Below are 26746 nucleotides of genomic sequence, written 5' to 3'. Positions count from 1 at the left end.
TGAACAAAAACGTCTATCTCCATGGGCGTTTATCTCCGAGAACGGGTCCGTGAAGGGGCGGACCGAACCGTATTTTCAAAAAAAATAGATGTCCATGTTTTATTCGACAATTTGTGAGCTGGGCGTTTTTGTTTTTCAGTGATACTGGAAAACGAAAGCGCCCAGCTCAAAAACGAATAAATCCAAGGCATTTGTTCGTGGGAGGGGCCAGGAGTCGTAGTGCACTGGTCCCCCTCACATGCCAGGACACCAACTGGGCACTCTAGGGGGCACTTTTACAAAAACAAAAAAAAGGTAAAAGAGCTCCCAGGTGCATAGCACCCTTCCCTTGAGTGTTGAGCCCCCCAAATCCCCCTCAAAACCCACCACCCACAAGTCTACACCATTACTATAGCCCTAAGGGGTGAAGGGGGGCACCTACATGTGGGTACAGTGGGTTTGGGGGGCGGTTTGGAGGGCTCCCATTTACCAGCACAAGTGTAATAGATGGGGGGGGGATGGGCCTGGGTCCACCTGCCTGAAGTTCACTGCACCCCCTAATAACTGCTCCAGTGACCTGCATACTGCTGCCAGGGAGGTGGGTATGACATTTGAGGGTGAAAATAAAAAGTTGTGAAACGGCATATTTTGTGGTGGGAGGGGGTTTGTGACCACTGGGGGAGTCAGGGGAGGTCATCCCTGATTCCCTCCAGTGGTCATCTGGTCATTTAGGGCACTTTTTGGGGCCTTATTCGTGGAAAAACAGGGTCCAGGAAAAGTGCCCTAAATTCTCGCTAAAAACGCATATTTTTTTTCCATTATCGGCAAAAGGCGCCCATCTCTGTTCACCCGATAACCACGCCCCAGTTCCGCCTTCACCACGCCTTCGACACGCCCCCATCAACTTTGTCCGCATCCGCGACGGAGTGCAGTTGAAAACGTCCAAATTCGGCTTTCAATTATACCGCTTTATTCGTTTTTGTGAGATAAACGTCTATCTCCCGATTTGGGTCATAATATAGGCGTTTTTCTATTTCGATTATAAGTAGGATGGGTTTACAGGATATCTATGAACATGCATGAGATAGATTTACATACCGAGGAGGAATTACATACAGATCTGTCTCACTCATATTCACTGTGGATATCCTAAAACCCAACTGGCTGGGTGTGCCCCAAGAGAAGCACTGTTATAGAAAGATATAAGCTTGTTTATTTTAAGCTTTTAAATCAACTGTTTTCCTGTTCTGTGCTTATATTGCCTGAGCCTGGCCTGATTATCCCATTATGCCCCTGTGCCCCAAGGACTAGCACTGGCATATCCTAAGCCACTATCCCAGATGACTGAATTCTGTGCATTGTAATTCACCATGGCACCCCTGTTGTGCATTACACAGAGACTGATTGTGAAATCTTTCAGCAGCATGCCACGGGGCAGCAGTGCCAACAGAGAGAAAACAAGGCACAATAATCATTCCTATCTTCTGACCAGACTACATGGAAAGACCTTCACAAACCTTGTGGCATTGCCCAGTACGGACGATGACAACAACTTCTGTACGGGTGCCCACTTCGGCTACGTATCAAGATAAACTGTTTCCTCTCTTAAGAGCAGAGGAGAAAGGGCTCTGTTCTCCTCGAGCGCCCGCCTGCATGAGCAAGTCAGATATAAAGGGCAGGAAAAGCCAGCCTTAGAAAAACTTCCTGGGGAAAAGACCATCCTAACGCAACGCGATACTTCTCTGCCCTAGAAAAGATACCATTCTACTGTGCAGCTGGCCGATGTATGCAGATGGTCCCAACAAGCACCCTTGACATTAGCATGTTATATAATAGAAGCATTTTTGCTTTGCAGAAGACACAGTTACGCTTGCCGATTTGATAAAAGCCAGAACTAAAAATGACAAAGGAAAACGAAAAACAAATGTAAAGTCAAAAGGTACTTGCTCAACTCCCTGCAAATTCTGCACACTCTCCCCTCTCTTTTTCCTTTTTTCATGGACACCATGATTAAGTCTAGTCCTACTAAGTTTATTACATGGCATCCTTGCTCCAACATAAATGACACAGAGTCAAAGTTTGTTCACTGTTGCTTAAAGAAAAGGAAGTGTGTGTGTGTGGGGGGGGGGGGGGGGGGGGGGTGACAGGAAAGAAGTAGAACATGCAAATTGCTACCATAAGAATTATTCAGTGGCCGTATAGGGTTCGTAAGCACATTATACATGTCCTGTTCCCAGTACATTTTTTTCTAGCGAAAAAGGTGCCGGTACTCAAACGCCAGGCCACCCCTTTGGGATGGGGTGATCACTGAGAGACCCACCCCACATTAGCCAGGCCCCCTGCAACCAGTCACAGAATCTATGACAAGGCAGAACTGAGCTCTTTCATTAAAACTTAGGGACCATGGGTCAATTTTAGCAGCCAGTGGAAAAAGGTGCCGGTACTCAGTACCCCCTCAAAAAAAGCCCTGCCTGGTCCCAAGATATTTCTTCTTTAGTGAAGGGGGTTGCCTAGTACCATTTCTGAAAGGTTGTGAAATCACAGACAAGTCAGTGTTTATTCTCCTCTTCTTGCAGGAGCAGATGATACAGAGAAGAGTAAGCCAACCCCTCTCTCTCCTGTTAGCAGATCAGTCAGCAGCATTGTTTCATGAACTGGTTAGGCAGGGAGGGGTTTAATCCTAGGAAATTATGAGTCTGAATGGAAGGCAAGCTGTAACTTCTACTCAGAGAGGAAATGTGCCCAGCATGCAAGAGCTACTAAGTGCTCTCAGATGTGGATTTCTAGGATTGTTAAAATCACAAATTTTTTTTTTGCAGAATAGTTTACTAGATTTGACACTGAGGGGGGTCAATATCCGGCTGGCAGCACTCAGCGTTTTGCTGACCACCACCAGCACTATGCCTGGAAATTGAATTCCTAGCCATGTCCGGGCTTCGGCATTTAATTCCCGGGTTTTTAGGGCCGGCTAAAACAGCCAGTTAAGTGCGATATACAGCAAATGACCTTATGTGGTCTTTTTTATGCAATTATTTTGGCCAGTTAAGTGCTGAATATTGGCACTTAACGGCCAAGTGCTGACACCACTCCTAGAACTACTACTACTATTTATAATTTCTATAGCGCTACAAGGCATACGCAGCGCTGTACACCAGACAAAAAGACAGTCCCTGCTCAAAAAGCTTACAATCTAGATAAGACAGGCAAACAGACAGAACAATTAAGGGTAAGGGAAAAAATAGGTGAGGATAAAGGACAGGGCAATTGAGTATTGTTTAGGAGGCAAAAGTGTTGGTAAAGAGGTGGGCTTTAAGTTTGGACTTGACAACGGCCAAAGACGGGGCTAGACGCACAGGCTTGGGAAGTCTATTCCAGGCGTGAGGTGCAGCAAGACAAAAGGAATGGAGGAGTCCTAGAACGCCACCAAAACAGATGTTGAGATAGGTGCTAACCTCGGGATTCTATATATGGCGCATTAATCCATGCGGAAATCGAAGCGTATTCTATAACAATGCACATAACTTAATTGGTTAACTAGCTAACCAGTGCTGTTAATTGGATATAAACAAACAATTATCAGCACTAATTGGCGTTCAGATTTACGGGCCTAGCTCACTAAGTTGAATAGTTGAAAAAGGGATGTGGCCATGGGCGGGGCGTGGACATTTCTAAAATATATGCGCATTGTTATAGACTACACCCGCTCTGTGCCTAATTTAGGCATTGAGATTTATGCAAAGTAAAACATGGCATAAATGGCCATGACTACATTTGGTTGCATGGAGAGGCATATACCATGCGGAAATTGAAGCCTATTCTATAAAATTTAGCTGTACTTTACAGAACGTGCCTACGCATATTCATAAGTACATAAGTACATAAGTACATAAGTAGTGCCATACTGGGAAAGACCAAAGGTCCATCTAGCCCAGCATCCTGTCACCGACAGTGGCCAATCCAGGTCAAGGGCACCTGGCACGCTCCCCAAACGTAAAAACATTCCAGACAAGTTATACCTAAAAATGAGGAATTTTTCCAGTCCATTTAATAGCGGTCTATGGACTTGTCCTTTAGGAATCTATCTAACCCCTTTTTAAACTCCGTCAAGCTAACCGCCCGTACCACGTTCTCCGGCAATGAATTCCAGAGTCTAATTACACGTTGGGTGAAGAAAAATTTTCTCCGATTCGTTTTAAATTTACCACACTGTAGCTTCAACTCATGCCCTCTAGTCCTAGTATTTTTGGATAGCGTGAACAGTCGCTTCACATCCACCCGATCCATTCCACTCATTATTTTATACACTTCTATCATATCTCCCCTCAGCCGTCTCTTCTCCAAGCTGAAAAGCCCTAGCCTTCTCAGCCTCTCTTCATAGGAAAGTCGTCCCATCCCCACTATCATTTTCGTCGCCCTTCGCTGTACCTTTTCCAATTCTACTATATCTTTTTTGAGATACGGAGACCAGTACTGAACACAATACTCCAGGTGCGGTCGCACCATGGAGCGATACAACGGCATTATAACATCCGCACACCTGGACTCCATACCCTTCTTAATAACACCCAACATTCTATTCGCTTTCCTAGCCGCAGCAGCACACTGAGCAGAAGGTTTCAGCGTATCATCGACGACGACACCCAGATCCCTTTCTTGATCCGTAACTCCTAACGCGGAACCTTGCAAGACGTAGCTATAATTCGGGTTCCTCTTACCCACATGCATCACTTTGCACTTGTCAACATTGAACTTCATCTGCCACTTGCACGCCCATTCTCCCAGTCTCGCAAGGTCCTCCTGTAATCGTTCACATTCCTCCTGCGACTTGACGACCCTGAATAATTTTGTGTCATCGGCGAATTTAATTACCTCACTAGTTATTCCCATCTCTAGGTCATTTATAAATACATTAAAAAGCAACGGACCCAGCACAGACCCCTGCGGGACCCCACTAACTACCCTCCTCCACTGAGAATACTGGCCACGCAATCCTACTCTCTGCTTCCTATCTTTCAACCAGTTCTTAATCCATAATAATACCCTACCTCCGATTCCATGACTCTGCAATTTCTTCAGGAGTCTTTCGTGCGGCACTTTGTCAAACGCCTTCTGAAAATCCAGATATACAATATCAACCGGCTCCCCATTGTCCACATGTTTGCTTACCCCCTCAAAAAAATGCATTAGATTGGTGAGGCAAGACTTCCCTTCACTAAATCCGTGCTGACTTTGTCTCATCAGTCCATGTTTTTGTATATGCTCTGCAATTTTATTCTTAATAATAGCCTCCACCATCTTGCCCGGCACCGACGTCAGACTCACCGGTCTATAATTTCCCGGATCTCCTCTGGAACCTTTCTTAAAAATCGGAGTAACATTGGCTACCCTCCAGTCTTCCGGTATTACACTCGATTTTAGGGACAGATTGCATATTTCTAACAGTAGCTCCGCAAGTTCATTTTTTAGTTCTATTAATACTCTGGGATGAATACCATCAGGTCCCGGTGATTTACTACTCTTCAGCTTGCTGAACTGACCCATTACATCCTCCAAGGTTACAGAGAACTTGTTTAGTTTCTCCGACTCCCCCGCTTCAAATATTCTTTCCGGCACCGGTGTCCCCCCCAAATCCTCCTCGGTGAAGACCGAAGCAAAGAATTCATTTAATTTCTCCGCTACGGCTTTGTCCTCCTTGATCGCCCCTTTAACACCATTTTCGTCCAGCGGCCCAACCGACTCTTTGGCCGGTTTCCTGCTTTTAATGTATCTAAAAAAGTTTTTACTATGTATTTTTGCTTCCAACGCTAATTTCTTCTCAAAGTCCTTTTTTGCCCTCCTTATCTCCGCTTTGCATTTGGCTTGGCATTCCTTATGATCTATCCTGTTACTTTCAGTTGGTTCTCTTCTCCACTTTCTGAAGGATTGTTTTTTGGCTCTAATGATTTCCTTTATCTTACTGTTTAGCCACGCCGGCTGACGTTTAGTCTTTTTTCCCTTTTTTCTAATACGTGGAATATATTTGTCCTGAACCTCCAGGATGGTGTTTTTAAACAGCATCCACGCCTGATGCAAGTTTTTTACTCTGCGAGCTGCTCCTTTCAGTCTTTTTTTCACCATTTTTCTCATTTTGTCGTAATCACCTTTTCTATAGTTAAACGCTAGCGTACTTGATTTCCTAGTTTCACTTCCTTCAATGCCAATATCAAAACCGATCATATTATGATCACTGTTATCAAGCGGCCCTCGTATCGTTACCCCCTGCACTAGATCATGAGCACCACTAAGGACTAAGTCTAGTATTTTTCCTTCTCTTGTCGGCTCCTGAACTAGCTGTTCCATGAAGCTGTCCTTGATTTCATCAAGAAATCTTATGTCCCTTGCGTGTACAGATGTTACATTACCCCAGTCTATATGCGGGTAATTGAAATCCCCCATTATTATTGTGTTGCCCAGTTTGTTTGCGTCCCTGATTTCCTTTAACATTTCCGCATCCGTCTGTTCGTCCTGGCCAGGCGGACGGTAGTACACTCCTATCACTATCCTTTTCCCCTTTGCACATGGAATTTCAATCCACAGTGATTCCAAGGAGTGTTTTGCTTCCTGCAGAATTTTCAATCTATTTGATTCAAGGCTCTCGTTAATATACAATGCTACCCCTCCACCAATCCGATTCACCCTATCACTACGATATAATTTGTACCCCGGTATGACAGTGTCCCACTGGTTATCCTCCTTCCACCAGGTCTCAGAGATGCCTATTATATCTAATTTTTCATTTAGTGCAATATATTCTAACTCCCCCATCTTATTTCTTAGGCTCCTGGCATTCGCATATAGACATTTCAAACTATGTTTGTTGTTCCTAAGTACATCATGCTTAGTACTTGACAGTATTAATTGGCAATCTTTTGTCTGATTTTTATTGTTATTTAAAGATACCCGATCTACTACAATCTCTTTTGCAACCTCACTATCAGGATACTCTATCTTCCCTGTTATGGTGATATCTTTGAAAGATACCTTATCCCGAACCATGCTCTTTTGAGCGACTGTCGGCCTTCCCCCCATTTCTAGTTTAAAAGCTGCTCTATCTCCTTCTTAAACGCCGATGCCAGCAGCCTGGTCCCACTCTGGTTAAGATGGAGCCCATCCTTTCGGAATAGGCTCCCCCTTCCCCAGAATGTTGCCCAGTTCCTAACAAATCTAAAGCCCTCCTCCCTGCACCATCGTCTCATCCACGCATTGAGACTCTGGAGCTCTGCCTGTCTCTTGGGCCCTGCGCGTGGCACAGGTAGCATTTCAGAAAATGCTACCCTGGAGGATCTGGATTTCAGCTTTCTACCTAAGAGCCTAAATTTTGCTTCCAGAACCTCTCTCCCACATTTTCCTATGTCATTGGTACCCACATGTACCAAGACAGCGGACTCCTCCCCAGCACTATCTAGAATCCTATCTAGGTGACACGTGAGGTCCGCCACCTTCGCACCAGGCAGGCAAGTCACCAGGCGATCCTCACGTCCACCAGCCACCCAGCTATCTATATGCCTAATGATCGAATCACCCAGTACAACAGCTGTCCTAACCTTTCCCTCCCGGGCAACATTTGGAGATATATCCTCGGTGCGAAAGGATAATACATCCCCTGGTGGGCAGGTCCTGGCTACAGGAGTACTTCCTACTTCACCAGGGTGATGCTCTCCTTCTAGGAGACCTCCCTCCTCCAAGGTAGCACAGGGGCTACCTGACTGGAGGTGGGACTTCTCTACAACATCCCTGTAGGTCTCCTCTATGTACCTCTCTGTCTCCCTCAGCTCCATCAAGTCTGCTACTCTAGCCTCAAGGGAACGGACACGTTCTCTGAGAGCTAGGAGCTCTTTGCATCGGGCACACACATATGACACCTCACCAATTGGGAGATAATCATACATGTGACACTCAATGCAAAAGACTGGATAGCACCCCTCTCGCTGCTGGACTGCTGACTCCATCTTAGTGTTTTTTGAGTTTTTCCGTAATTTAAAACTTGCTAAAGTATTAAGGATATCAGCCTATCACTAACTTACAGTTCCTCCTTTAAACCCCAATCTTCAAGTTCCGAAAGCACAAGCAAAATTTGTTCACTTACCAGAGAAATATCCTCTTCTCCCAGAACTTATTAGAAGGAAAGCTTGAGCAGAGGCCCGAGTGGATCGGAACGGACCTGGGAGTCACTCTGGCGAAGGCTCCGAGGATATGCAGATGAGCTGCAAGTCCTCCACGGCACCTGAGAAGGCAACCGGTGGGAGAGCTGGGCACCTCTCAACCAAGAAAAGGCTTACCAGGGGTTAGGCCGAAGCCAGCATTCCTCCCCCTGAGGGTCACCTGATCCTGGCTAAGAAGTACCTGTGCGGAATTTTCAGGCGCCATAAACAGAATCTAGCCATAACTGGTTAAGTGCAGCTGAAAATGACTGGTTAGCCCTGAACAAGTGATTTCACGGGCCAGGAGCTGTTTCTTCCTGGTTAAAGCACTTTGACTATTGACCGGTCTATGTATACACATACCAGTCGATATTCAAAGCAATTTATTTATTTATTTGTTGCATTTGTATCCCACATTATCCCACCTTTTTGCAGGCTCAATGGCGATCGCCATTTCCGGAATGAGAAATACAAAGTAGTGTTACATTAAAGTTCATAAATGTTAAAGTAAATTATAAAGTAGATTGGATAAACAGTTCATTACAGGCATAAGAGATAAGGGGGTAATGCGTTAATGTTCACTGGTGACAAATTGATTGATGCAATCAGGTGTAGAGAATACGGTTTTATCTGGTTCTAAAAGAGTATTGATGTTAGGTCATTTATGATGGCTCAATATGATATGTCTTCTCAAACAGGTTGGTCTTTAGTAACTTCCAGAAGGCTGTTAAGTCATGCATTGTTTTTAAGGCCTTTGGTAGTGCATTCCACAGTTAACCATCTGGAAATGGCCACCGACCAATTAAATCACTTGTTCACAGTTATCCAGTCATTTCCAGTGGCACCTAACTGGTTATCTCCGATGAAAATGACCGGTAGTGCCAAAGTCACAAGTGGCTCACACATGGGTATTCCAGAGCGGAGTAAGTTTATGTGATGAAATTCAGCCCCTCACCACATAAGTCAGCCATTCCCAACCCAATCCTTGGGGCACACCTAGTCCCATCGGGTTTTCAGGATATCCACAATACATTTGTATGAGACGTAATTGGATGCAAATCTAACTCATGAATATTCATTGTGGATATCCTGAAAACCCGATGGGACTAGGTGTGCCCCGAGGACTGGGTTGGGAATGGCTGACATAAGTAAGCCTTTACAAAAGGTGCAGAGAAGAGCGGCAAAAATGATAAAGGGGATGTTTTCAGCCATTTTTTGATTCTGTTAATAATTGCAGATGATGATTTTCTTTTTCCTAGAACACACACGGACCACTGAACCCTGAGGCAGCCATTGTTGGTCATGGTCAAGGTGTAGGAAGAACCCGCATGATATAATACCTGATTAAGTTAAGTAAAATCCGATGTGAATCTTGTTATATCAAGTGGAGTAACTGAATCGATAACACTATTTAGATTCGCTACAGAGATTTTCTGGCCAATGATGAAGAAGTCCAGCCCCTTGAGCTTTGTTTATTTGACAGGGGCTTCTCGAGGTCTTTCCTCTGTATAAATTCAGACTTTTGTATGCTTCATTTTTGAGATCTCCCTACTGTCTCAATTTTCACCTTATATAAACACATTCTCAATATTACATGAATCACAATCAGGATTTCGCCCCCGCCACAGCACTGAAACAGTACTAATTACTCTCCTAGCCAAATTCAAGCAGGAAATAGCAACAGGTAAAAGCATACTTCTCCTCCAATTCGACATGTCCAGTGCACTCGACATGATAAACCATAATATACTACTAAGACTTCTAGATTACTTCGGGATTGGTGGAAATATACTTAGTTGGGGTTTCCTAACCACTAGAACATATCATGTGAAATCAAATTGAAACATATCATCACCATGGAAAGCAGACTGTGGAATACCTCAAGGATCACCACTATCACTGACCCTCTTCAACCTAGCCAAGTCCTTATCCAACCAAGGCCTCAACCCTTTCCTCTATGCAGACGATGTCACAATATACATTCCTTACAAACATGATCTGACAGAAATCACCAACGAAATCAAGCTAAGCTTGAACATCATGGACTCATGGGCAAATACATTTCAACTAAAACTCAATACAGAGAAAACACACTGTCGCATCCTCTCATACCAATACAGTGCAGACAACCCCACAAGTATAAACACCCCAGATTACACCCTCCCTATATCAGACAGCCTGAAAATCCTAGGCGTTACAATGGACCATAACCTCACACTAGAGAGCCAAGCGAAATCCACAACAAAGAAAATGTTCCATTCAATGTGGAAACTCAAACATGTGAAACCATTTTTCCCCGAGGGAAACATTTCGCAACTTGATACAATCAATAGTACTAAGCCACATAGACTACTGCAATGGAATCTATGTGGGATGCAAAGAACAGACCATAAAGAAACTTCAGACTGCCCAAAACATGGCAGCCAGGCTCATATGTGGAAAAACGTGATTTGAAAGCGCAAAACCCCTCCGTGAAAAACTGAACTGGCTCCCAATCAAAGAACGTATTGCTTTCAAAATCTGCACCCTGGTTCATAAAATTATCTTTGGCGAAGCCCCAGGATACATGACAGACCTCAAAGACCTACCAACCAGAAACACATCTGGATCAACACGAACATATCTAAATCTCTACTACCCAAGCTGCAAAAGACTTAAATATAAGTCAACATATGCATCCAGCTTTTCCTACATAAGCACACAACTGTGGAATGCACTACCAAAAGCTGTGAAAACAACATATGACCACCTAAGCTTCCGGAAATCACTAAAAACCAACCTGTTTAAAAAGGCATACCCTACTGATCCAACTTAAATGTCTGAACTCTGCAACACAACAAAACCAAAGCACGTAATGCACATAACATAACTCTTCCGCTCTACGATTCCCCATTGTGTCTGTTCCACATGAACCTTATTTTACCACAGCATCACCTTGTATTTGTTCATACCGGAGTCGGCGAACGCCTCTCCGGCACTATGTAAGCCGTATTGAGCCTGCAAATAGGTGGGGAAATGTGGGATACAAACGTAACAAATAAATAAATAAATTTAAGATCAAGATTTAGCCAAGAAGTGTTTAGATCAATGGCAGAAGCTTTGGTGCCTTCACATATCGACTATATAATCTATAGTGGATATATGGATATGATGATTAAAAACTTCAGACTTTGTTAAACACTACTGCAAGATTGATATTTAGATCATCCAAATTTGATAAAGCTACCCCTTTATTGGTGCAATTACATTAGTTGCCAATGCAGGCACAAATTGTTTTTAAGCTTTGTTGCCTTGAATATCTGATAGAACACAGTGAAGCACCTGTGCATATGTCAGGTGTAATTAGATTACAACCTAGGAATGTCTCCCCTGGATCTAGGTGTTTTTAAAATTCTTCAACATCCGGATCCAAAAAATATACTTTATAAAAAGATTTTTTGTTAGTACATTTACATGTTCAGCAGCTAGCCAATGGAATGATTTACCAATCGATAAAACAAGGCAATATGGCTTTTCAAAAGTTACTGAAAAGTTCTTAGTCAGAAGATGTTTAAATATGCAGTGGTTGTGTTGTGTAACGTATATGGTCTTTTTATTAATTTGTATAATTTCTGGAGATTTTCCAGTTTCTTCTTTTTGTGAGCCACACTGAACTTCAACTGTGTGTGAGAGATATGTGTCATGTAATGTAATATAATATTATAAATGATTTGAAGCACAAGTGATTCACTGTGTTAGTTTATATATATTCTAGAGCACAGTGTCCTTGACTGATAATTTCTGTAGAAGTGAGAGAGAAATTCACTGTTAACTCTATATGTCCATGTTAGTAATATTCACTGTATGTCGTAATTAGTTCCTTCTGGTCAGGGCTTTTTTTGAGGGGGTACTTGGTGGTACTGAGTACCGGCACCTTTTCCATTCTTTGCTAAGATTGACCCATGGTCCTCAAGTTTTAATGAATGAGCTCAGGCTGTATACACAAATTCTGCCTTGTCATAGATTCTCTGATTGGTTGCAGGGGGCCTGGCTATTGTGGGGCGGATCCCTCAGTGACATTTGAGTACCGGCACCTTTTTTACTAGAAAAATCACATTGCTTCTGGTGGCATAGAACTGATTCCCTATTTTAGGCCTGGTCAAACAAGTTTGTCTGATTTTAGCTAAAACATCACCAGCATTCTAGATGGCAAAGATAGTAGGACATATTCATTATTTACCCTTAGTCACTCTTCCTCTTATTGTTGATCAAGATAATATATACTCCTAAATACAGGGATATATATGTTCTATGTTCCGGGCTCACAGAACTAGGGTGGTAATGGATGTGAGTGAAAAGATGGACAAGGCACTAAAACTTTTAGAACAGTATCTAGAGTTTCCAGAACCTGTCAAACATTATGAACTAAGGCATTCTCTGCTCAAAATTCTCCAGTAACAGCAACTGAAACACCAATTTGCAAGGTGGTGATGATGTCATCAACTGCTACTGCCCCTGGTCAGGGACATAGGTATGGTAAATTGATACGGGCATTGCTGTCTAAGCTTACTGCCTGTAGGACCATAGCTGAATGCATTGTGTAGGGATATTGAGAAACTGAAGGAAAGCTGTAAACCCTGTTTGTCCCACTCCTCTTGTAAAAGGTAGAGGAGAGAGCTTCTGTTTAACAACAGAGCTGCTTCAGGTTTCCAAGGAAGTAATAACTAGAGAGCAGACATTTGAGTCATGCCTAGTCAGCAAACAGTGTCAGAACTAACAGGGGGATTGTCAGAACTAACAGGGGGATGATCAGAACCAAACGCCGGGGCTAGAGGCTGTTAGCGCCATACTAGCGCCGGCGTTTGCTAACGCCTCATGATCAGAGCCCTCGAGAGTGTGAAACAACACGCTCGAGGGCTCTGAATGCAACAAGCATGCAAACGCATGCTAAACAGGGCTAAACATATTCATCCCCAATGATCAGCGGCCAGCACGCCAAAGATTGGGTCGCTGGTTGCGGCAAAACCTACGCCAGCTCCGAGGTCCTCTGCCCCCCGATGATTCCCCTCCCCAGGTTCAGGGATGGCTGGAGATCCGGTGGGTCTCCAACTTCCCCTAGTCCCCAGCAAGGGGTCCCTGCTGGTCCAGACCCCCCTACCTTGTGGGTTGGAGGAGGGAGGGTAGCCTGCCTCCCTCCTCTTCCTGCGATGCCACAAAATGACGGCGCCCAGCTCAGGGTTACCATATTTTGTCCTCTGAAAAAGAGGACACATGTCACGCCCCCTGCCCGGCCCACACTACGTCCCTTTCGGATCCTCTCCCTGTGCTTTCTCGCTTTCACCCCGCCCCGTCACATATTCCCCTCCCCCCGGGTCACATATTCCCCTCCCCTGCCCCCCCCGTCACCTCCCCTCCCCCTTGTCACATATTCCCCTCCTCTTACTTACTATCTACTGCCCTGGTGGTCTAGTGACCTCTTCGGGGCAGGAAAGAGCCCCCTCTTTCCTGCCTGGGGCGCTGCCTTGCTCTGCATCCTTCTTGGTCTCGGCTCGGGATTCAAAATGGCCGCTGAAAGTTGAAGTCTCACAAGGCCGCTTCAACTCTCGGTGGCCATTTTGAATCCCGAGCCGAGACTGAGAAGGATGCAGGGCAAGGGCAGGCAGTGCTCCGGGCAGGAAAGAGGGGACACTAGACCCAAAGAGGTCACTAGACCACCAAGGCAGATAGTAAGTAAGGGGAGGGGAGACCCACGGCGCCGCTCGCCTGCCCGCTTGTCCAGAAATCTGGACAAACAGGCGGGCGGGCAAAACCCGCTGGACGCCCCGGACATATGGTAACCCTAGCCCAGCCCTGCCCAATGTATCCTGGGATGCGCTGTACGGGGCTACACATTATATAAGAGAGTTTCTCTTCACCTTATATGGTGTACAGCCCAATCTTGCTCTGCCCTCCTACACTCCCTGTGACACACTCACCTTGCTCTGCTCTTCCTACCCTTCTCATGACACACTTACCTTGCCCTCCTCCCCGTGGCACACTCAGCTATCATGGTTCAAATAAACAGTTGGTTCTAAGCCGGAAAAAGAGGAGGAAGTGACCCAATGTCCAGTGGTTCACTTCCTCTTCCTGTGTGATTTCTCGGGGGGGGGGGGGGGGGGGAGAGGGAGAGAGACTGAGGGGAGACCATGATGCTGGCAGCTCCACAGAGTTCTGCACAGCAAGTGCAGAATTCTACACATTCTGCAAAGGTGGGGAACTGCACATTTTCTGTGCTGCACAGTTTATTTATTTATTGCACTTGTATCCCACATTTTCCCACCTATTTGCAGGCTCAATGTGGCTAACAAAGACCTGTTACGGCATCACCATTTCAGGGTACAAAAAATACAATTGGTATTACAGAGATATTAAGGATAACAAGAATAACAAGTCGATCTAATCAAGCAATTATAGAGAGAAGACAGTCATAATAAGGGAGGAGCGGTGATGTGTTGTAGTTAGTTATGGGTTCTCGTGGTAGGCTTTGGTGAAGAGATAGGTTGCATATAATTCCCCCAGGAGTATCATTTCTATTGCGCTATTAGACATTCTCAGAACTTTACACAAACACATAAGATGTAGTTCCTGCTTCACAGCAGTTACAATCTATTCAAGGCAGACAAACAGGACAAAGAAGAGATTAGGCTGTTTCATTTATTACAGAAATGATTAAAACAACATGGTTATTAATTAGGCAAATAAGGGGTTAAGATTTACAGGCAGCCTCATAAAGTACTGGTTTAGACATATGGCTTCAGCTCTCAAGAGGCCTCCCACAAGCTTGTGGTTCTGCAACCTGAAGAGCTGCTAACTGGCTGCTATTCAACCTGGCCATATTTGATAGAAGCTTTTTGATTTTCTTACATTTCTATGTGAATGGTGGATATGGTGCTGATACAAAGCTCCCCTAACAGAACTAACTCTTAAAGCATGACACCCTCCACTCTTTCAAGTTTCTTTATTGATTTATGTAAGTCTATATACCCCTGGCCGACCATTGCAAGTGTGGCTATGGAGGCTACAGATGTGGAGGGGAGAGACCTCTCCTTAGCTCCATTTCTGGGTCCGGGGGGTGGGGGGGAGGAGAAGAAAAATCTTAAATATGCCCTAGTTTCTGGAAGATCACTCACTCACTCTCTCAGTGTCTTTCAAGTTTCTCCTCAGGAGTATAACCACTCAAAAACAGCTACGGACTACATCAGTAAAAATGGCAACTGGTCTGGCTGATACTGGGTACTGGAAGGAACCCGGATAAATATCCGGACACTGGTATTGAAGAGGGAAGAATAGTAGAAAGTGGACACTGGCTCTCCAGGGACAAAATGAAAAGACTTAAAAGATTCAGTAATAACTATGTTTATTGATAGTTGAAGACTTGACACAACACTGTTTCGGCCAAAAGCCTGCCTCATGTCGTGGGATTCCAGTGTTCCTCCACCACAGTGGACCATCTTTATACACTGGTATTTAATATCAGCAGTGCTCAGATAAGTGGGAAAAGTGTCCGTAGCGCATGGGAATGACATGAGTAAGCGCGCACTAAAGCCACTTTTTACTGCATCTTAGTAAAAGGGCCCCTAAGTCTTCCTCTGTTCTCTTCTTTCAGTTTCTAGATAATCATTTGATAGGACTTCACTCTGGGGCCCTTTTACTAAGCTACGTAGGCACGTACGCACGTCCTACGTGCATCAGTTTTGAACTACCGCCCGGCTACCGCGTGGCCCTGGAAGTAATTTCATTTTTTACGCATGTCCACTAAGCGCACTGGAAAACTTCCAGCACACAGTGCTAACCAGGCAGTAATCAGCATTGTACGCGCATAGACCATTGCTGCCCGGTTAAACCGTGAGAATGTACTGCTAGGTCAATAGGTGGCGGTAAGATCTCAGACCCAAAATGGACATGACCCAATTTTTTATTTTGCCACATGTCCATTTTTGGGCAAAAAAAAAGGCCTTTTTAGCAGGCGCACCGAAAAATGGACCTGTGTACGTCCAATACATGCGTCTACGCCAGCGCAGGCCACCTTAGTAAAAGGACCCCTCTGTAATTCTCCACTTTTAAATCTCTCTTTTGTCATGGATCTGCAATATCACTTCACTCACTCTCAACATTTGTGAGTTCCTTAAAGCAGGGGAATTCAAACTTGGCAAGCTCCCAACACTCTGAATCAAAAAACAAGCGAAGACTCTCTTCAAAGAAATTCTTGCTAGAAATCTTCTCTCCCAGACTTTCCATAGGCCCATCAACAAAAAACTTTTAGCTGCCAAAAACCTCTTTGCCAGCTGGTCATAGGGCTTCAGCACTGCACTTCTGGCTGCCAATCTTCTCGTCCACTTCTCCCAATTGGTCATAGGGCCTGTGCAGTCTGTCCACTGAAAATTACCTTCTTGCTGGGTTTTTGTGTCATTTCAGACATGACATGAAACAAATGTTGGAAGTGTTTTCAATGTAATTTTAAATTACTTCAGAATTCTAATTGGAACTTGCGTAGCCTGCAGTAACAGAAGAATGTGCACTGCTGATGCTGGTGTCAGTGCAACAGACCAGTTACCTTATTACCATTTAAGCATTATGTGAATCTTCAAAAACTCAAGAAATAATAAAGAGACAGAATGATATAATTCCTTTTGAAATCAGAGGCATCTGCTCATGCCATCATACACCATCTTTATTCCCTTAGAGGCCCTTTTACAAAGACGTGTAAGGACCTACGCGCATCCCCCACATGCCAAATTGGCATTACCGCCCGGCCACCAGATGCCCAGGTGGTAATTCTGAATGTGGCGCGTGCCAAAAACACACGGTAGAAAATATTTTCTATTTTCTACTGTGTGGCGCTTACCCAGTGGTAAACAGCAGTGGACGTATGTTGCATGCTTACTGCCGGGTAGTGCGTGAGACCTTATCGTTAAGTCAATGGGTAGCGGTAGGGTCTCAGGCTGAAAATGTATGTGCACTGGGTTTTATTTTGCCGCAAGTCCATTTTCCTGCCCCTTAAAAAAAAGGCCCTTTTTCCAGGACGCGGCAAAAACTGGCCTGGCGTGCACCCTAAAGACACGCTTGCACTGCTGCAGGCCACTTTTTGCCGCAGCTTAGTAAATGGGCCCCTTAGCTAGGTGATGTTTCATTTTTCATGCAACAAACCAGTTCCACGTTCTCTATAACAAGCAACAGTACTAACACCAAAATTAAATGAATACAAAAATAAATATAAGCCCTCTGCCCATCTCCTCCCCAAGAAAAAGGCAGCCCAGACACAGGGCTGGTCTTAGCAAGTGCGGGGCCCTGTGCAGACCAATTTGGTGGGGCCCCACCCTAGCTCCACCCCATTGATAAGATTATTCCATTTTTAGAAATGTTTTTTATTTATGAAATTTCAAATAAAGACAAATGACGCTAAACTTGTACAAAAAAACTGATTGAAATAATAAGCACAATGCTATCATGAAACCTCCCCTCCCCAGAAGTGGAGTGGCCGAGCCACGGGATCATCATGAATTATGCGGACGGTCGTCCGAGGCGAGCGGAGGTCAGAGCGGAGGCAGAGCGGGGCCCCCTTAGGCTGCCTTGGTCGCCTCTGCCTAAGACCGGCCCTGCCCAGACAAACATGATTTAAATATCCAGGTTCCTTAATGTTCCCAAACTACTGTAGCTCATAGTGCTGACCATCTGAAATGAATATTTGTTAGAAAAAGAAATACAGGGGATTCAAATGAAGCCTTGATACTACGTCAAGATCTCTTGGTAAAAAAACCCAAATCATCTACAGGGGACATAGAAATGAATGCCACAAACACATTAGGAAAATTACAATACTGAAATTGCAGGCGTGTCTACAAGCCATAAGGGTGAAATTTTATTGCTTGGAAAGTGAGTGCAAGGCCAATCTACTGTGAATTAACAATGGCTATGGTTAACTTTAACATAAGTATCTCCATGCTGTGAACATATTAATTCTATTCAGCATGAGTTTAATATGTCTTAAGTCAATCCTTTTAAATAATGGCTGTACAGCAGATTGAAATGAGTTTAATGTTGCTTAGAACATTAGTCACCTTACCTGTTCCTTGAACTCGGTGTTATCCGTTGACAATGAACCGTTGTAGTTGAGTATTTCCCACCATTCCCCATTTCCTGCTGTATATCCCACTGCCGGGGTTCGTTCATCTTTATATTCAGAATATTCACACCTCTTTTCACCTTGGCCCTGTTGGAGCAAGCAATGCAAAATGAATGATAAAATGAAATTGTGATGACCTTCGTAGCTCAGGTAGAGTTCGCTGCAGCTGAAAGCACTGAAAAAAAAGATTTATGCTTTCATTAAAGGAGTTTCTTTCATTCTGTATCTAAGGGGGAAAAGCTTAGAGGTATTTAAGCCACGGTACAGAGTGGCCTGCGGTAGTGCGAGCGCGTATTTTGGCTGCGCGCTGGGCCATTTTTTACTGAGTCTAGGAAAAAGGGCCTTTTTTTATGGGGCTGGAAAATGGACGTGCACTAAAATTGAAACCGGCGCATGTCCATTTTTGGCCTGAGACTTTACTGCCACCCACTGACCTAGCAGTAACGTTTCACGCACTACCCGTGCGGTAAGCATGCAGCACGCGCCAACTGCTGTTTACCGCTGGGTAAGCAGCCCGCAGTAGAAAATGATTTTCTACCGGGCAAGTTCCAAATTCAGAATTACCACCCTACTCATGCGCTAGCTGGATGGTAGTGCCGATTTGGTGCATGCTGTACGCGTGTAGGCCCTCTTGCGCTTTTGTAAAATGGCCCCTTAGTAAATCAGGTCAGGCCAATTGAAGATATGCAGAACCAACCATGAAACTTTGCGGCATCTACTACTACTACTTATAATTTCTATAGCGCTACTAGACGTACGCAGCGCTGTACACTTGAACATGAAGAGACAGTTCCTGCTCAACAGAGCTTACAATCTAATTAGGACAGACAAATAGGACAAACAAGAGATGAGGGAATATTAAAGTCAGGATGATAAAATAAGGGTTCTGAACAAGTGAACAACAGTTAGGAGTTAAAAGCAGCATCAAAAAGATGGGCTTTTAGCTTAGATTTGAAGACGGCCAGAGATGGAGCTTGACGGACCGGCTCAGAAAGTCTATTCCAGGCATAAGGTGCAGCAAGATAAAAGGAACGGAGTCTGGAGTTAGCAGTGGAGGAGAAGGGTGCAGATAAGAGAGATTTACCCAGTGAACGGAGTTCCCGGGGAGGAATGTAGGGAGAGATGAGAGTGGAGAGGTACTGAGGAGCTGCAGAGTGAATGCACTTATAGATCAACAAGAGGAGTTTGAACTGTATGCGGAAACGGATAGGAAGCCAGTGAAGTGACTTGAGGAGAGGGCTAATATGAGCATCTAAATGCTATTTTGGCCAGTTTTGAAAGACCCATACAGGAAAATTCTATAAAGTACATGTTGTTATGTGTCAATTGTGGCATTTATGTGTATAATTACCAAAATTCTGCCTAAGCGCTATTCTATAAAATAGGCATTATCTTACACAGAGCACATTTAACAGTTGAGCCTACACATAGACTGACTCTGGGCGGAACATAACACATACAACTTAGACTCTAGGATGAATTCTATATATGGTGCTTAAAAATGTTATTCTATAAGATGTGCTTAAAGTTAAGTGCCCGGGAATTGTGCCTAACCTTAGGCGTGGCCATTTGCACCAACTGAAACGTCATGGAAATGTATGCACCTAAATTAGGCTCAAATCCCTGTTATTCTATAACAATAGGGGGAATTTTATAAAGTGCTAACATTTGCATGCCAGTTACACATGTACATATTTACTACTACTACTACTTAACATTTCTAAAGTGCTACTAGGGTTACGCAGCGCTGTACAATTTAACATAGAAGGACAGTCCCTGCTCAAAGAGCTTACAATCTAAAGGACACGTGAACAGTTAGTCTGATAGGGGCAGTCAAATTGGGGCAGTCTGGATTTCCTGAAAGGTAAGAGTTAGGTGCGGAAGAGGTGGGCTTTAAGCAAAGACTTGAAGATGGGCAGGGAGGGGGCTTGGCGTAAGGGCTCGGGAAGGCTGTTCCAAGCATAGGGTGAGGCGAGGCAGAATGAGCGGAGCCTGGAGTTGGCGGTGGTGGAGAAGGGTAATGAGAGGAGGGATTTGTCCTGTGAACGGAGGTTTCGGGCGGGAACGTAAGGGGAGATAAGGGTAGAGAGGTAGTGCGGAGCAGCAGACTGAGTGCATTTGTAGGTAAGAAGGAGAAGCTTGAACTGAATGCGGTATCTGATTGGAAGCCAGTGAAGTGACCTGAGGAGAGGGGTGATATGAGTATATCGGTTCTGGCGGAATATAAGACGTGCAGCAGAGTTCTGAACAGATTGAAGGGGGGATAGGTGGCTAAGTGGGAGGCCGGTGAGGAGTAAGTTGCAGTAGTCAAGGCGAGAGGTAATGAGAGCGTGGACGAGAGTACGGGTGGTGTGTTCAGAGAGGAAAGGGCGAATTTTGCTGATATTAAAGAGGAAGAAGCGACAGGTCTTGGCTATCTGCTGGATATGCGCAGAGGTATATTTAGAATATACCTGCATATGTGTGCACAGGGGCAGACTGACAGTGACCTGGGATCCCAGGCAGTAAGGGCCATTGGGGCCTCCCAGCCACTGCCCGTCATCCCTCTCACTATCACACTGTCACTGCCCCCTCCAATACACTACAACCACCTCTACTGCAGCAGCTGCCATGCCCTCCAACAAACTACACTCCCCCAAGCCTCAGTGGGCCCTTCCTGGTCTTACCTTGAAGTGCCCTGGTATTAAAGTGGTCTCTTCAGGGGCAGGAAAGAACTCCACTCTTTTCTGCCCGCTACCGCTATTCTGCCTGGCAATGCCATGTTTTCAAAATGAATGCCGAGACTTCCTGTGGTAGTCTCGCGGGTATTGACAGTCTCACAAGACTTCCACAGGGAGTCTTGGAATCCATTTTTAAAACATAGAGGTGCCAGGCAGAATAGAGGCAATGGGCAATGGGCAGGAAAGAGTGTTGTTCTTTCCTGCCCCCACAGAGGCCACTAGACCACCAGGGCACTTCAAGGTGGCACCGGGAAGGGCCCACTGAGGCTGTAGTGTGCAGCGGCGGTGGTGGCAGCAGAGGAGGGGGGAGGACAGTCTCTGGGCCATTATCCGGTTGCCTGAATGGTCAGTCCACCCCTGAGTGTGTGCACATACAAGAATACATGATGGATGTGCGCCTAAGTGCTATTACATAACTCATGTGTGTGCTGGAGCGGGCTCTCACAGTCTCTCGAGAGCCGTTTGTTAAGTTTTTAAGAATTTTGGGAGCCGGTTCTCCATGGCTACTTTAACAAATGGATCCCAAAATGTGGGCTTGGGCCCCTCCTGAATTCTCTTTTACTTTGCTGGCGAGAGAGAGCCCCCTGTTAACAATTTACCAGCACACCCCTGCATGCATACCTCCTATAGCGCATAGTTTGTAGGCAGGTGTACAAATGAGCGGAGTCTTGGTGGGGCACACAGTTATGTGCCTAAGGTATGGAAACCTATAGTTATGCCCATATCTCTGGAACACAGGCATGTCCATCTACATCAGCTCCTACTTTCCTTTATAGAATATGCACCAATCAGGTGCTGAGTTCTAGAATTGCACCGAGATCATGTTGCTGCAGAATACACTTTCAAATCTACATACTGCATAGCTAATTTCAAAGCCTACAAGTAACACAGTTATAAAGTAGTCACATACCTTGCACCTGCTGTTTCTACAGGTGGTAGGGATGGGCAGCCGTTAACAACAGATGAAATGTCAACAGCAGAGGTTCTTTTACCAACAACAGGAGGATGTGGTTTGCCCATGAGACCCGGGCATCTCCACCCGGCGATCCAGGGCCTCCTCCTCCTCCACTATCCAACAGCAGACAATCCCCTCTTCCCTGCAGCCCCCACCCCCGCACACACACTCTTTCTCTGTAGGTACCTCAGCCCTACCTGAATATCTGCAGCGGTCTAGTGGGGTCTGTTAGAACAGGAGCGATGCTCTTTCATGCCTGCTCATGGCCACGCTGCATTCAATATGGCAGCTGCGACCTTTCACCATAGTCTTACTTTACCAGTACAGGTTGTGATAGTACTGTGAGACCATGTTGACAGGTTGTGGATGCCATATTGGATGCGGCACAGCCATGACTGGGCTTCACTCTTGCAGCAATGGATCCTACTAGACCACCATGGATATTCAGGTAGGCCCATGGCCTATGGGGAGAGCAGGAAGATTGTCTTTTCTTGGTGGAGAGTGGACCCTGAAATTTTTCATTTTGTGTCATCTCCCGTGGTGACAAAAAGAGAGGGAACAAACAAGCATTCCCATAAACAAATCCAATAAATACATAAATAAATAAACAACACGGAAATGACATGAAATTAACATTTTCCAGCTGCTCATTTGGCAGAATAGATATAAAACATCAGACTTAGATTTGTAAATTCACTTTTACATATATAGGTTCCGTCTTTCAATCTAACCACAGCTGGAGAACACGGTGAAGGCGGTTAGCTTGGCAGAGTTTAAAAAGGGGTTAGACGGTTTCCTAAAGGACAAGTCCATAAACCACTACTAAATGGACTTGGGAAAAATCCACAATTCCAGGAATAACATGTATAGAATGTTTGTACGTTTGCGAAGCGTGCCAGGTGCCCTTGGCCTGGATTGGCCGCTGTCGTGGACAGGATGCTGGGCTCGATGGACCCTTGGTCTTTTCCCAGTGTGGCATTACTTATGTACTAACCTGTCTAAAAGTGGGCACATCCTGAAAGCCAGCACATACTTTTATCAACTAGGGGAATCTAGTTGTGAAACTAATTAGCTGCCTGACTAAATCCCTTTCCAAACTGTCCTCGGTTATTTTATTTTTTCTTTTAATTATGAATTGACAATACCTGCTGGTGAGAACCTAGTTTTTAATATAATCAGTAAGCATTTGATTTTACCAATTGGCTTTTATGAATTCACAACAGCCGTTACAGAAATCATACCATAAAAAATAAAACTAACTAAATAAATAAAAGACATGAACCTGCAGTTCCTGCTAGTTCTTCCAGGTTTGCATCCACATGCTTCTTCGGGTATTTTAATAGTGTATCCTTAAATACATTAGAAAGGCTTGCCCTGAGATCTGATTTATCTTTTTGATATTCTTATTGGAAGACATTAATCTTCACTGTTATAATCCTTAATTGAACCACGGATTTGCTGAGACTTGCAGTGGTTTCTGTACGCTAAATATTCATATTTCTCAAAATTCTAATTTGTCACCACAAGGCTCATCAATTAGGCAGCTCAGTTTTGAAATAGTACATCTCTGATTGGAAAGATTTAGGGGCCTTTTTCTTTTTATTAAAGTGCATTAAGTTTTAGGCTAGAAAGCTAGAAGGATGCTTGGGTGCCTAGGGAAAAGAATGGCCAGTAGGAGAAGGGAAGAGATGATGCCCCTGTATAAGACTCTGTTGAGAGCTCATTTAGAATATTGTGTACAATTCTGGAAACCGCACCTTCAAAAAGTTATAAACAGCAATGGCCTGCCATGGGGTAATGGAGGAGAACGGAATGGATGAGACATGAGATATTCAAACAGGCAGGGGGGGGAAAGGGGGGAGGGGAGGAGGGAGCAGGTACTCATAGATAGAAGAAGACCTAGACAGTGGGTACCTTACCCGAAAGGCCTTGCTGAAGCAGCATTTTAAGCGAGGTTACAATACCAGTATGCGCTCCGGCTGCGCGGTCTGATTGTTGGAATGTATAGGGGGAGGGAGAGGGGAAAGGGAGAACATTAAAAACACTGGATACTAACTAACAATAGGCTACTCAACTGTACCAAGGTTCGATATGCAATGTATATAGTCACATGTGTTAGAATGTTACTTTTGATGTAGTTCCAATAAAAAACATTTTAAAACTAAAAAAAGTTATAAACAGGATGGAGTTGGTCTGGAGGGCGGCTACTAAAATGGTCAGTGGTCTTTGTCATAAAGCGTATTGGGACAGACGTATACAATATGTATATTTTGGAAGAAAGGTGGGAGACAGGAGATATAATAGAGACATTTAAATACTTATGCAGCATAAATGCACAGGAGGCGAGTCTCTTTCAACTGAAAGGAAGCTCTGGAATGAGGGGGCAGAGGATGAAGGTGGAGGAGTGGCCTAGTGGTTAGGGTGGTGGACTTTGGTCCTGAGGAACTGAGTTCGATTCCCACTTCAGGCACAGGCAGGTCCTTGTGACTCTGGGCAAGTCACTTAACCCCCCATTGCCCCATGTAAGCCGCATTGAGCCTGCCATGAGTGGGAAAGCGCGGGGTACAAATGTAACAAAAATAAATAAAGGGGACAGTCTCAGAAGTAACTCGAGGAAATACTTCCTCACAGAAAGGGTGGTGAATTCATGGAACAGTCTCCCAGTGGAAGAGGTGGAGACGAAACAGTATCTGAATTCAAGAGAGCTTGGGACAAGTACATAAAGATCCCTAAGGGACAGTAGATCGTATAGATGGGCAGACTGAATAGGCCATATGCTGCCCGATTTTCAGCCAGTGGGAGATAGCCAGGCAGTCTCTTGCGGTCTGCGTTGAACCCAGATATTCAATGCCGGGCCATTTCCAGTGACCGCCATTGATTTAACTTTGGCTGGTCTGACTTTAACTGGCCAAGCAGATATTCAGCGGTTAAGGTTGGATCGGCCAAAGATATTCCACCTACCGTGGCAGCCAAATATGTCCACCAAACCTGGCCGGTTTGACTTTTAAAATCATTGGATAGCTGGTTATATCGCACGATATAACCAGCCATCTTTAAGCCAATAATTGGCAATATTCAGTGCCAGATAGCCAGCTATCCAGTGTTGAATATTGCAGGATAGCCACCTAAGTGCCATTTTAGTGACCATATCTTTCTCAATATCAGCCTCAAGGTCTTTATCTGCCTATATTTTTCTCTGTTTCTATGTTTGAAGGTATAATACAGGATTTTAATGCATGGCATCAAAATGGGGTATTCACAGCATTTTCACATTTTGGTCATGCGCTAAAGTTGTCGTTGCATGGGAGACTGTAAGTGCCTCTCCTGCCCCAAAACTCCAATAACATGTGACTTTCCGTGCACTAATACAGTTTTTACTGCAAAGGCAGGTTAATGCGTCCTTGCATTAACTGTTACAGTGTGCCAAACCATGCATTAACAGCTAACGCAGTTTAGTCAAAAAGCTCCTAAATTGAAGGCGAAAAGCCCACAAGATAAGACGGTGCTAGCAAAAACTTCTGAAAAAGTGGTACAGAACTTTTATGGCAAATTTCTAAATTTGAGAATAGTTCAAAGGGTTTGTAATGCTCTCCGCACAGGATTAACTGCCATCAAAATATTTTCTTTTTCCAGAAGTTATAAGAAATGGAAATGACCAAACCATGCACTTTTTCAAAATTCTGTCGGTTAATATTTGTTATATTGATTTAGCAAACACTAAGGCATGATATTTGAAACCATTTAATCAGGCCAGAGAGGCCCCTGCCTGGTTAAATTATGCTGACTGGGCAATTTCTGGATTTTCTGTGGGACATAGGTGGATAGTGCCACAGAAATTCAGAGAGACCATTGTGGCACTATCCAGTTGTTAGTACTGGTTAGGGTGTGGAAATACACAATTGTTAGATAATACCAGGGCTCTTTTTGAGGGGATAGTTGGGGGTACTGAGTACCGGCATCTTTTCCATTGTATGCTGAAATTGGCCCATGGTCCCCAAGTTTTAATGAACGAGCTCAGGCTCTACACACCAATTCTGCCTTGTCATAGATTCTGTGACTGGTTGCAGGGGTCCTGGCTATTGTGGGGTGAGTCCCTCAGTGATCACCTCATCCCTGAAGAGTGGCCTGGCATTTGAGTACCAGCACCTTTTTTGCTAGAAGAAACACACTGGATAATTCAATAATTTCCAATAATTTAACGTGTGGTAACCAACTGAATGCACACTAACCAATGCACAAACACCTAGGAATACTCTTTTGCTATGTTATAGACGCCTTGCACTTTTAAACACCTGTTTTGCTCATAGTTTAAATCAGACCTGAAGATGTGAAATTTTGCTTTGATGTTGCTCCAGTGCAAAATAAAAAGTTGTTCCAGATTTATTCATGGAAAAGTCAGGTTGATGTTGGAGCTCACCATATTGTGAAAAGGAGAGAGCAGCACCCCAGGAAAACAAAATGAAAAAAACCCCCCACAAACAAATACGATTAAATTAAAAGCATTTATTGAACATTCATAACACGATCAAATAATAAACATTTCATAAAACCCAACATGCCCATGCTTCACCTGAAGGCTGCATCCGGGATTGATAATTAATATGCACAACAACAAAAACAAAATAAAAACACACATGTGTGTGTGTATATATATATATAAACATATACTTTAGTAAATATAAAAAGATACATATAGAAAACATAAACATGTATATAACTATGAGGTACATTTTAGATATGACTAGTAAAAAAGGCCCGTTTCTGACACAAA

General features: G+C 44.3%; 1 protein-coding gene across 1 annotated transcript in view; it reads right to left on the bottom strand.

Moving 5' to 3' along the window:
* The window catches only part of TMEM132C (transmembrane protein 132C), a 503591-nt gene that overhangs the window by 244094 nt on the left and 232751 nt on the right, over nt 1–26746 (bottom strand). Inside the window, 1 exon segment of the mRNA XM_030219669.1 lies at nt 18241–18387. Within this exon segment, the coding sequence (XP_030075529.1) occupies nt 18241–18387 (147 nt within the window).

This window comes from Microcaecilia unicolor, chromosome 11 (assembly GCF_901765095.1).
Source record: "Microcaecilia unicolor chromosome 11, aMicUni1.1, whole genome shotgun sequence".
Classification (NCBI taxonomy): domain Eukaryota; kingdom Metazoa; phylum Chordata; class Amphibia; order Gymnophiona; family Siphonopidae; genus Microcaecilia; species Microcaecilia unicolor.
This window is presented reverse-complemented; position numbering and strand designations above follow the sequence as displayed.